General features: G+C 49.5%; 1 protein-coding gene across 4 annotated transcripts in view; it reads left to right on the forward strand.

Annotated features, from left to right (window-relative positions):
* The window catches only part of PSTPIP1 (proline-serine-threonine phosphatase interacting protein 1), a 53,514-nt gene that overhangs the window by 22,982 nt on the left and 18,148 nt on the right, over positions 1–12,384 (forward strand). For all 4 annotated transcript variants that reach the window (XR_009488064.1, XM_059857900.1, XM_059857901.1 and 1 more), the window contains 3 exons: positions 333–407; positions 10,525–10,559; positions 11,477–11,583. Coding sequence is in view for 3 of the 4 variants with exons in the window: in XM_059857900.1 (XP_059713883.1) it covers positions 333–407; positions 10,525–10,559; positions 11,477–11,583 (217 nt within the window). In the remaining variant the exon portion in view is untranslated. The remainder of the gene's footprint in view (positions 1–332; positions 408–10,524; positions 10,560–11,476; positions 11,584–12,384) is intronic.

A 12,384-nucleotide genomic window follows, 5' to 3' on the forward strand; every position in this document is an offset into this window, starting at 1 on the left:
GTCAGCCATCAGTTTTAGGTTCCTTTTGCTCTGTTCTGAACACCTTCATCTCATCTCTGTTCACCTCCTTCTTCCCAGGAACCCATGTTCTGGGGGCAGAGCTGAACATGGCATTCCACAGGAATCAAAGCCATGGATGGGCTTCATTTTTATCTCATTTCTTCCAGAAAAAACTTACCCAAAGTATTTCAGAGGTTAACTAGGATTGAGGAGACAGAGAAATCAAATAAGCTGCATTTCTGCTATTTTGTACTTCAGATACAATGACAGGATTTGTGTAAGTGTGATCCTGGCACCACTAAGAGAAACTGAGTGAGTTTTTCTTTTAACAGAGCACAAGCAGAAGAGAGATATGGGAAAGAGCTGGTTCAGATCGCCCGAAAAGCAGGAGGACAAACAGAAATCAAGTAAGGAATTCTTTTATTATTACTGCAAACAAAATGATCTTGGAAGAAATAGCAGACTCCTGTGTTTTGCCTGTGGATGAGGTCACAGCCACTCACTGCAGGGTGTTACACAGCTCTTCACAATGTACAGGGAAGTGGGGAAACACCACAGGCCTTCACTGTGGGATTCACTATTTGTGAATAGTCTCTGTTTAGAGACTGCCAGTAGGTCCTTTCCCGAGTGGTTTTTTTTTAATTTCAAGATTCTTAATGTTTAATATTTGCTTCCAAAAGCAGACCAGGTGATGGGGAAAAAAGAGAACAGAAAAAGTTCTCGTGAATGTTTAGGATGGTGGCTTGACAATTCTGGAAACCTGGTGACCACTGAGAGACTGTGACAGAACCCCACAAGACCCCAAAAATCAGCTTCTGCAGCAGCAAGAAAGGCTTAGCTTAGGAATACAAAATGTAAATCTCTTTAAGGGACCTAATTTGAAATAATTCAATGGAACCACTGAAATACACTAAGGTGACATATATTTTTCTCAGTCTCCTCCATGACTGTCTTAAATTATGGATAAATCGTGTTGGAGGGAAGATAGATATTGGTATGGAATTTAACTTAACAAACACTGCTGATAAACTGCTGCTGTTATCGATGGCAGCAGCAATAATGAGACATTTTGTCATTATTGTAACAAGCAATAATACAGTAATAAGGTGGCAGAGGGTGGAGATGTGGGGTCACAGAAGACAATCCTGAAAGAGAAGACCTCAATCTAAACACAAACCAGCTCTACTGATCCCTGGGGCCTGCTCCCCTCCTCCATCCCATAGCTCATTTCTTACTGGCACTCTCCTTTTCACCTTGATTTATCACCCCCAGTGCAAGTGGTTTCCTGTCCATGGTTCATGGGAGAGCTTGTCCCCGAGGCAGGTGCCACAGCAAGGCTGGCACAGACCCTGCTGGGCCCCCCAGGTGCTGGGCAATGCCAGGGCAATGTGCAAGGCTTGCCCTGCCACTGCTCCAGCTGTGCCTGGCCCCTGAGCAGCACCCAGGGATGCCACAGTCCCAGGAGATGGCTTCTGCCTTCCTGGTGCCTCACTTCACTGACCTCATGGATGAACAGGAAGGAAAAGAAGAAATATTCTGAACTGAAAACGTCAGGTTGAGGATGGATGGGTTTTTCTCAACCCAAAGGCTAAGATCAGCATTCCAGGGTCAAAGAAAGGCTTCACCTCAACTCCTCTGCTGGAGCACAGGGCAGGCAGAGCAAATGTGGGCAGCAACAAGCAGCTTTGGCTGCCCTTCCGTAACTCAGTGGACAATTCATGGGTCTGCCTCTTCTCAAGAGATTATGAGAGCTTGATTTAGAAGCAGAGCCAAGTCCCAGTGCTGGGATACGGATCCAAGTTCCCCTCGAGTTGGGGGAAGTTTGGACTTGGGCCCAGCCCCACTCTGATCCAGCAGTTGTGTAGCTTGGCATGGAGGCAAGGCTGAACACACAAACAAAGCTGTGCTGTGGAGCAGATTCACTGTTTCCATAGCCCACACCTGGCCAGGGAGAGACCAGCTCTGCACTGATGCCTTTGTCAGAGCAAGTGTCTCACTGTGCCTGGTCTGAAGCAGAGGGGACACTTCTCTCTCTCATCCAGCACCCTCTGATTGTTTAAGGAATTACACAGAGGGTGAAGGGCATTTGTCCAGGGCAAACAAAAAATCAGGGAAAACTAAAGTCTGTCCAGGGCTGGAACAACACAAGAAAATGCAGAGTTTGGTTTTGGTGCCTTAAAATTGTTGAATTTTCTGTGTCTGTGTGTTCTCCTGAGTGTGACGTTTCTGTTTGTTTATGTGACATTGATTGCTGGCAGCAGTGGTGCCCTCGAGGTCAGTCCTTCAGGGAGACTTGGGGGAGGGAATCTATGTACTCCCTGGAATAAGAAAAGCTTGAAAGGACCACACTGCAACTGTGCCAGTGCATTTTTTCCAAGTGTTTCCTCTTTATAGGACTCCCTATTTTCATCTCCCTATTTATAGCACTCCCTATTTTCTTTATAGGTCCTAATAGAACTACAAGTACTTGACAGGCTGAGCAGGGCTGTTCACATCTTCAAATGCAGCTTTGGCTAGCAGTACTTCCTAAAGTCTGATGTATTTGTACCTAAAACTTCCATCTGACAATCACCAGGAAAAAGGTATCTTCCAGGGGTTTTTGGCAGACCTTCCTGTGCCACTCTATGTATGGAAGAGGAGCAGGAATTACTAATTTTAAATCACTCAGTCATTTTCCTGCCAATGCAAAATTATTATCCTCTAGTCTTAAATTTAGCCACCTTTTTAAGTATCTCAGGTACTGAGGCTTTCTGTCACTTCTCCTGGGAAATTCACACCACAGTAGTTCCTAACATCAGGAGGGTACCTGATACCCTTTCAAAAGATCTATAAAAGGAACATAAAAAATGCATCCACAACAAATACCCAAAACCTTCCAGTATGAGAAAATTCCCAGAAGACCTTAAGAGAAACAGCTGCAAGGCTGAGGTTGATATTTCAGCACAGCCAGGATAGCACAAAACAAGGTGCAGGGAATAAGCAAATGAGTAAATGCCAAGGAGAAGGTGATGGCACACTGCACCAGGGAGTGGCCATTGCTGCAGAAAACACTTCTCTCCCAAGCCTCCCCTATATTTTAAAAGCTTTTATTTTTGAATCAAAGAAAAGAACCATTTCAACATTTTTTCAGGCTTGCTCCTTCTCCCTCCAAATTCTGCTTCAGCTGGAGCACTTGCTGAGCTCAGCTAAATGTACAAATATATAAATGTATAAATAGATTCTACTGCCCTTTTTTGTTCACCAGAGACACAGATGAAGGAATATGCTGCCGACTCAAAAGATTGTAGGGAAGGCTCACTGGAATGTAACAGCAACTCTGGGACCACTCTCTCTTGGCTGGAGGAGACTCCAGGTGACAGCAGCCATGAGGATGCCATCCCGTGTCCCTGGGTGTTCCCATGGCTCCAGCCCCTCTGGTGGAGAGCTCTGTGCAGGGACAGCCCCAGGGCAGGCACACAGGGCCTTCAGAGCCAGCACCAGCAGTGACAGCAGTGACCTGGGCAAAGAGAGGGGCTGTGTCCTGTGAGGACAGAGGGCAGAGGTGTGAGGAGCACTCTGAGCTCAGGGCTGGCAGGGACAGGGGCTGATGCTGCTGCTGAGTGCCAGCAGGAGTGACTGAGCCAGGAGTGACTGAGCCAGGAGTGACTGAGCCAGGAGTGACTGAGCCAGGAGTGACTGAGCCAGGAGTGACTGAGCCAGGGCCTCCCTGCTCCTGTGCACAGCAGGGTCAGGGCTGGCCCTGGGAGCCCCCAGGCCAGAATGCACCTGACAGCACCAAAACCAGCAGGACAGACACACTGCAGCTTCTCCTCTTTTTAGAAACAGCCAGGATGGGGTTTCTAGGAGCAGCTGGTGCTGGATACCACTGACAGAGCAAACAAACATGCCAGCTTCCAGCTCAGGAAGTAAAGTTCCCTCCAAGTGCTATCTGCCAAAGGGCAGCACCACTCCACAGGCTGCTGGTCCTTCCCAGAGCCCTGCAGCTGGCACAAACTCCCTCCCCATTCCCAACCCATGGCACAGCTCTCACTCAGCCCTCCCCACAGGCCTTGGCAAGCCCATTCCAGGGCACAGAGGGATGCACACACTTCAGTAAGGCTGCAAGAGGGATCACACAAGCTCAGACCAACCCCTTCAGTTAATATTCTGTCCCCACCCCTAGATCCCAAGGGAAGGGCAGAACAACAGGGTAAGCTTATAAAGATATTTCTTCTAAATAATCTTCTAGCCATAGCCATCAGTAAGTCCACAGGATGCCACACCAGTAGCAGCTTTCTATGGAATAGCCTCCACTGTTTTCTTGTTTTCCTTATTTGAAGCCCTGAAATATTTTAGTATGCACTGAGTCAATGGGTAAAGCAATGTATGCCTGTTATCCCACTTTTTAAACTAAAAAAATTAAATCTGCATCACCATTTCCTAGTCTCTACCCATAAAAGAAATTATAAAAAGCTGATGACAAACCTACAGCCATGATTTCTTGGCAAAGGACAGGTTGTACCCACATCCAGCAGGGGAGAGAGAGAGACAGGTTCTGAAGTTCAAAGTGCAGTATTTGTACTCTCAGTGGTGCACACATGGGAGGGGAGGTACAGAAAGTGGGATTTTCAGCCAAGTTGCAGACTGAGATCACAGCTGCAGTGTTTGCTGGGGATGTGCACAGCATTGATGCCTCTCACACTGAGAAGATTTTCAGCAGAGCCTGTGCCTTTAAGAGGATTCACCCTGCTGGCTGCAAGGTGCCTGGGAATCTCCATGCAGTGCCTTTGGGCAGCTCCTCAGCACAGCAACACGAAAGCAGAAAATGCTCCAGAGCCCAGTTCTGAGCTGCTCAGCTTCAGCCAAACCAGGGCCTCTGGGAGCTCTGCTCTTCTGTAAAATAACTGATGCAAACACACACTAGCTGGTTAAACTCTGCCTAGGCTGACAACAGCTATTTTTGTCATTTGCTCTGCTTGTCTCTTCTCATGGATATGATTTCCTACATTTTTCATCCCCTTTTTCCACTACCACCTCCCTAGGACCTCGGGAAAGGGTAGTTCCTTCAAGCCCATGTGTGCTCTGCTCTTCTCTGTGGTGCCTGAAATAGAACATTTCACTGAGTGTGAGGTGAGGGCATCTGTAAGGAAATGCCAATTGCTGTTTCCTGTGGATAAAAATAGTGCATCTGTCACTTAATGTACAAAATCCTCTGTGTTACTCCACACAAAGCAGGCATTTGTGAACTGAAGCTAAAAGTCAGGGTGGAAGGTTACATCCTTCCATGGTTGCTTATTCTCCATCCAAATGTTCTGAACCCACACAGAATTTATACACTAGCACTTTGAACTTTCAGGACTCTGAAAATGGACCTAAACCTCTGCTCAGCCCCTGTTCAATTTGATCTAGACAGGCTCTCTGGTGATAAGAACAGGCATTTTTGAGCAGTGCTGCTCTCTTTCTGAGAGATGTGAGGAAATTTAGTCTTATGTTAAAAGTACAAAATTTGTTTTGGCTGTTTTAACCTTTGATTTGGATGGCACAGCTCCTTCTGGAGCCACGAGGGATCTAATTTGATGTCAGGTTTACAGGGAGGAGGAGGAACATGGAGATGTCTTCCTGTTGCTCCCCTGCCCCAGGAGAGACCGGGGGGATGTGTGTGCTCCCAGTGCCCAGCCCTGCAGTGAGGACACAGCCCCCTTCCCCTGAGCTCAGGGCTGCTGCCACTCCTGACACACACCTGGAAATGTCCAAGCAGCAGAAGGTGGAGGTGAACCCCCCAGAGCTCGAGAGGAGCCCTGCACAGAGGCTGCTGCTGCCACAAAATCCCAGAGCTGTCCCTGAGCCCAGCCTGGTGCTCAGTGCAGCCTCTGGGCGGCTGGCAGAACACCTCCTGTGGCTGCACATCCCAGCCCAGCTGGGAGCTGGACACAAACCCTCCCAGCTGCACTCAGGGCTGCTGCCTTTCTGTGTATAGCTCCTCTGAGAACAAGAAAACATCCTGGCAAAATTCATTCTTCAGTGGTTTTGCCACCTGCCCACCAAAGAAGGTCGGACAGTGCTGTGTGCCTGGCCTGGGACTGGGCTGTGCCTCAGGCACCTCCCTGCCAAGAGAGCTCAGCTCCTCCCTCCAATTCTGCTCTGCAGGGCAGCCCCAGCCCCAGCTGGGAATCCTTTGGGAGCAGATCATTTCAGACACGTCTCCCACACTTTGCAACCCCCACTGGGCTGCACAGAAGGAATTGTTGGTGAAACCACTCTGGGTGTTCCCTGGGTGCCAGGAGGAAAGGCAGATGAGGAGGGTGGCCCCAGAGGGGACTGTCACTGCTGGGTCTCACAGCTCTGCTCTTGGGCTCCACGTTACTGGGGCTGGAGGGGGCAGCACTGCCCTGTGGGGCTCATCTGGCCCAGACTCCTCTCAGTTTCAGAAAAGGTATTTTTGACAATTGCAAGAACAACTGAACACTGTAGGTCGTACCAGTGTCGAAATAGAAACCTACCAGAAAGGAAGGTGGGGTTATTTCACACTGCTATTCACCAAGCAAAGGTAGCAAAGAAAGAAAATGAAAAAGCATCTGTGGTTTTCCTGTTAAAAGAACCTGGCTTACCTTCCTGTGTGCAAGATAGAAAGGGACTCTCTAAATGACTCAGTTCACCCAGTGTCTAAAGGCAAAGCACTGGGGGAAAATGCCCAAACTATCAAGCTTTAGGTTGAAAAACTTGAAACAAATAGTGTGTGCAAGAGTGTACTTGGTGAGAACTGCCAGTCACAGGGCTCTGCTGGTACACTCAGGTGAAACACAATTCTGCTTTTGGTGGCTGTGAATAGGTGAGAGTAATTCCTGGTGGTCCCCGTGGCACAGGGGACTGCCCAGCCCGGCTCAGCCTTTCAGCCAAAACAAGGTCCACAAACAGAGAGGGAAAGCATAAAAGCACAAAAAGCCAAAGAGCATTGGAGGAGCGCTGCAGCCACTAGATGGCAAACCCCCCCCGAGGCTGCTGCGCGGGCTCTGCCCGCTCCCTCCTCCTCCAGTCGGGCACTCCTGCTTCCTCCTGAATTCATTTTGACAAATCCAATCCTTAAATGTACAACAGGGGGTCGTTTAACAAACACACAGAGCGAATTTGAGTGCAGCCTTGTGAGGGTGCCCAAAGGGAAGGCTGGAGCTCTGTCTTTAGCCAGAGTGCTTTAACAGTCTTCCAAAATGCACGTGAAAACCTCAGAAGTGAACAACTTAAAAAAAAAAAAAAATCAGATTTTCAGTGGTGCTTGAATTCTTTTCAACCCTAGGTTTTCTAATTTAGCCACAGGACAAACCCCAAAAAAATCAATTACCACCAGAATGCTGAGCAGCAGCATCTACTGAGGGTGAAACACTTTCAGTGTCCAGGAGAGTGAGATGTCCTCACATCCACACCAGCACAGACAGAATTTAAACTCATTCATATATCAGCTGCAGGAGTCACTTCCATTAGACCCTGTGAGCCACTGAAATATTTCACTGATACAATCAGAACATCCAGGAGCAAATCTATAGCACTGCTGCTGCAGCCCAGCAGTCATAAAGGGAGTCCTGATGGACCCACAGGTCAAACTTTGATTGATTTCTTCTCTCCCAGGTGTATCATTTGGCATGATGACATATTTGCTGGCCCTTTAAGGCCTGCAAGGATGTAAGGATCCAATTAACTGATTTAGAAAATTATTATAAAAATAAGGAAGGAAATGGCTTAAGTCTATTTCAACCTATTTGCACCAGTCAGCAGGCATGGAACTGGCTGGACAAATCCTTCATACAAGAAGAAAAGGCCAGAGATTTCTGGAAAGGCCATTAAGGACCATGCAGAGGAGAGATGGATCCCTCTCTGGGTCACTCCCAGATGCATTATTACAGCAGAGCCCCCTGGCCTTACAGACAGCCAGCAGAAGGAGAACAGCTCCAGGGGTGATTGTGGCCACGAACTCTGGGAGCTCAGGGGCCTGGAAACCAAAAAAGCAGCAAATTGCTTTTGTCCTTGGTATAAACTGAGAAAGTGCTATTTTTCATTATCCACTACAGCAATTTTGTCAGTTTTTGCATAACTTGAATCACCAACAACAGAGGGGAAAAAAAAAAATCTCTGAGAAAGAGAAATCAACATAGAATGCAAACAGTATGTCCAGTTTGCAACTGCCCTCTGTATTTTTTAATTCCAGTATTGAACTGTTTCAGGCATGAAGTTGCTAGTACATTCCCACCTCCTACTGGAAATTACTGACTGGAAGAGAAAATTTTATTCCTTGTATATATTTATTTTTTCAAAATAATCCATGAGAAAATAATCAATTAGTTATCTCTGCTGCTGATATTCAGCTTGTCTTTTAATGTCAAGCTTTTAATTAGCTGTAACTAATTCTGCTTGTTTCCTTTGTGGCATGAAAATTTAGTTCCCATCAAAATTTCACACCAGACTAACTTTTTGCACAACAAACTTCAAATGTATAAGCATTGTTAGGAAACCATTTAAAAATACTCCATCTAGAATGTTCTCCCTGGCTTATCTCAGGGGATTCACCACAATCTAATTGAAATGTGATAAGAAATCGAGCAGCTCTTCTTTTCTGTCTGAAACTCTTCCTTATACTTCTACAAACTGATTTGTAGAATCTACAAATCTATGGGTGTCCAGGCAGTTTTTGCTGAGGATGGGCCCAAACTTTCCCCTCATTTGTGCATTTTTCTTATGCCTGGCAAGGCAACCTCCCTGCTGGGAGAATGTCTGATCAGCAAACAGATGTCCAGGCACAATTAACACAGGGCAATTGGGATCCTTCCTTACCTCGAAGGGCTCCCAGAACGGCCCAGCAGATGCCGATTTCCCTGCCCAGCTGTGGGTGCACGTGGCTGGGAGGTGAGAGCAGCCTCTCCTGGGCTCTCCAGGTACAGAGATTTGGGGAGATTTGGGGCTCTTCATTGACCAGCTCTTCCCTGGGCTCTGCCTGGGGCACAGCAGGGCTCCGTGGAGAGCCCAGCGCCGATTCCTTCCAGCAACGACTCACTCTGGGCCTTGAAGAGATCATTTCCAGATCTGAAAAACTCCCAGGTCACACCCCAGCCTGGCTGCTGTGTATGCAAGGGTCCTGCCAGCCTGCACATTCAGAGCTGGAGGAATCTATCAAGTGGGAAATGCTTTTCACACCCCCCGTGCCCTCTCATCACATCTCTGCCGATGTCTCTGGTGCCTTCTAGCGCTGGATCTGCCCTGGCCACAGGCAGGACATCCGAGTGTGGCTGCCCCTCGTGTCCCTGTCCTGGAGCCGTGTGGCTGCGTGCGCTGAGCGGGCCCGGCACTGCCGGCCTGGTGCGCTGCTCACACCGGGATGGGGATGCGGCAGCAGCGGGGCAGGAACGGGGCAGGAACGGGGCAGGAACGGGGCAGGAGCGGGGCAGGAACGGGGCAGGAGCGGGGCAGGAACGGGGCAGGAGCGGGGCAGGAACGGGGCAGGAGCGGGGCAGGAGCGGGGCAGGAGCGGGGCAGGAACGGGGCAGGAACGGGGCAGGAACGGGGCAGGAACGGGGCAGGAGCGGGGCAGGAGCGGGGCACGGGGGATGGATGGGAGGCAGGAGCGGGGCACGGGGGATGGATGGGAGGCAGGAGCGGGGCACAGGGGATGGATGGGAGGCAGGAGCGGGGCACGGGGGATGGATGGGAGGCAGGAGCGGGGCACAGGGGATGGATGGGAGGCAGGAGCGGGGCACAGGGGATTGATGGGAGGCAGGAGCGGGGCACAGGGGATGGATGGGAGGCAGGAGCGGGGCACAGGGGATGGATGGGAGGCAGGAGCGGGGCACAGGGGATGGATGGGAGGCAGGAGCGGGGCACAGGGGATGGATGGGAGGCAGGAGCGGGGCACAGGGGATGGATGGGAGGCAGGAGCGGGGCACGGGGGATGGATGGGAGGCAGGAGCGGGGCACGGGGGATGGATGGGAGGCAGGAGCGGGGCACGGGGGATGGATGGGAGGCAGGAGCGGGGCACAGGGCATGGATGGGAGGCAGGAGCGCTGCCGCACGGGGGTGCTCGGCAGACGCGGTGCGGGCGCCGCTGCGGCGCAGGACCAGGCACGGAGGACGGGAATGGGGCCGCACGCAGCGCTCCACCCTTCGGGTTACTCAACCCTTCAGGTTTCGCTCCACCCTTCAGGCTACTGCTCCAAAAACCCCGATCCCCCCGGCCGCCGGCGCTTCATTCGTATTCGCAGGTACTGCGAGGGGCAAAGAGAGACAGGGCTGTAACCATCCACGGCCACAAACAGAGTGAGACAGAAGCGGGGTGCACGGAAGGAGTGCTGCAATTCCCTGCTTCGTGGAGCATTTTATTGCGTTTCCTGATGGTCGCGGATTGATGCTATTGTGCTTGTTAGCATGGTCAGCTTTTATTATGAGGCGTTCAGGGTTTTATCTCTGTGTGGATCTTTGAGGTTCTGAGGGGAAGTCTTTCCCCTGGATTCCCAACCCACCCTTAGAAGCCAATACTAATAAAGTGTCTTGTTTCTGCCCCACAGCACACTGAAGGAAGCGTTTGAGATGCTCAAGCAACGTAAGTGTGTCCCTGTTCCCTTCTGACCTGGGAGACACAGGCACCCAATGTGTCCATCCTGCTCCCCACACCATTCCCAGCTTTTCTTTCACAGCCTGTGGTGCAGAGAGAGGAGAAAAAGGGTGCCTACTCAATCTGGTGGCAAAGAAAGTGGCTTGTTCTTCAAGTACATTTTATCTGGATCAAATCACAAGTTATGAATCCTGTCCCCTCTTCCGCAAACCACTGACACCAAACCAGCTTCCTAAATGTGCCCAAGCTCAATGAAACCCTTTCACACACAAAATGCAGCACCAGGAGAGCCAATAGGACCCTGTACCTGGTCACTGGCACCTGCTGTTTACACCAAAACTCCCTTGTGAAAAGCAGCTGCTGGACTGAGATATTTTTAGGGCCTGGGTGGGGGAGTTCAGCAATTCTGGAAAATGCAGGGATCCATTTCAGAGGCTGACAAGTGCAGAGCAGTTCCCAGCCCTTTCAAACAGCACCAGGCAGGTGCTCTGACATTCAATCCATCTTGGCTGATCCTTGGAAATTCTCAGCGTGCAGCCTCACCTAATGACTGGCCACTGCTGGCAGCAGCTCCCAAGAGCAGGGACAGCCCAGCAGCACAGCCAGGCCAAAGCACACCCAGGGATGATGGAGGCCAGAGCTCCTTCCCTCCCTCTGCACAACTCCTGGCCCTCAGTCCCAAAGAGGGGGGAGCTGGGGTAAATGGGGCCGTGAGGACACACATTCACTCTGTTCTTGAGCCCTCAGCAATGTCAGGGTGTGCAGAAACACAAAAACCTTTTTTGAGGCTGCCCTGCTTGTGACGACTCCTAAGGCAGTCACATCACAGAAACATCTCCAAAAAAATGTGGCTTTACCTTTAAAGACCTTCCCACTGACTGAATATGAATTCTGATTTGCTTTAGAAATTGAAAGTGTTGGAAACTCTCATATCCAGCTGGCAGTAATGCTGAAGGAAGAGCTGAAAGGAATAGAGGAGTTCCGAGAAAGGCAGAAGGAGCAAAGAAAAAAGGTGAGAAACTAGAGAAATGTTGAAAGAGGTGGGGTCATTGGGCTGTGCTGATGACCTGTCTCCAGCCACAGGCTGGGAGTTGTGCAAAAGATCATAAAGCATTACCAGCATGGCCTGCTCCCTCTATAGACAGCTGTGGAACAAAAATCTCTTTCTGATCCCAGCTGGAAATAAAGTAGTGCTCTGAACTCAGGAGCCAGAGGCTTTAGTCCCTTTTACTCTCTCTGGTGTAACTACAGATGCTGTTGTTATTATTTCTGTAAGAACTTTATCCTTCCTTTTCTCTTTTTTGTACCCTTGCTAATGCTTTTCTTTGATATGACCCTGCACAACCTCCAACACTAAATAAAAGGGTTTCACAAACGTTTAAAAACATGAAAGCAAATGAATGTCGTGCTGGATGCAACAGCTATATATGCTGAGTTCCAAATACATGGAATAAGTAGCATCTAGTTGATGTTGTATAATGAAAAAATTGAGTATATTTAAGGCCATTTCATCCCCTTTGACCTCATCAAGCCCTGAGTCTATTGAAAATTAGCTCTCAATAGAGAGAGCAGTGACAACTCTCACACCTTCTCTGGGTCTGTGGGGCTGAAGACAGAGACAGGACCATCCCTTCACTCTGACAGCACTGACTGATGGAGGAGTAAAATAAATATTCCTTTCTTTGCTAATTTTAAAGAGGTGAAAATGCATAAAACCAGTACCCAGTGCCACAAAAATCGTGTGTCTACAAGCCCCTGACACACAGGAACTTGGAATAGCAAAGAATTCTGAATATGAAAGTGGGTGAAACCA

This window comes from Haemorhous mexicanus, chromosome 13, assembly GCF_027477595.1.
Source record: "Haemorhous mexicanus isolate bHaeMex1 chromosome 13, bHaeMex1.pri, whole genome shotgun sequence".
In the NCBI taxonomy this organism is placed as follows: domain Eukaryota; kingdom Metazoa; phylum Chordata; class Aves; order Passeriformes; family Fringillidae; genus Haemorhous; species Haemorhous mexicanus.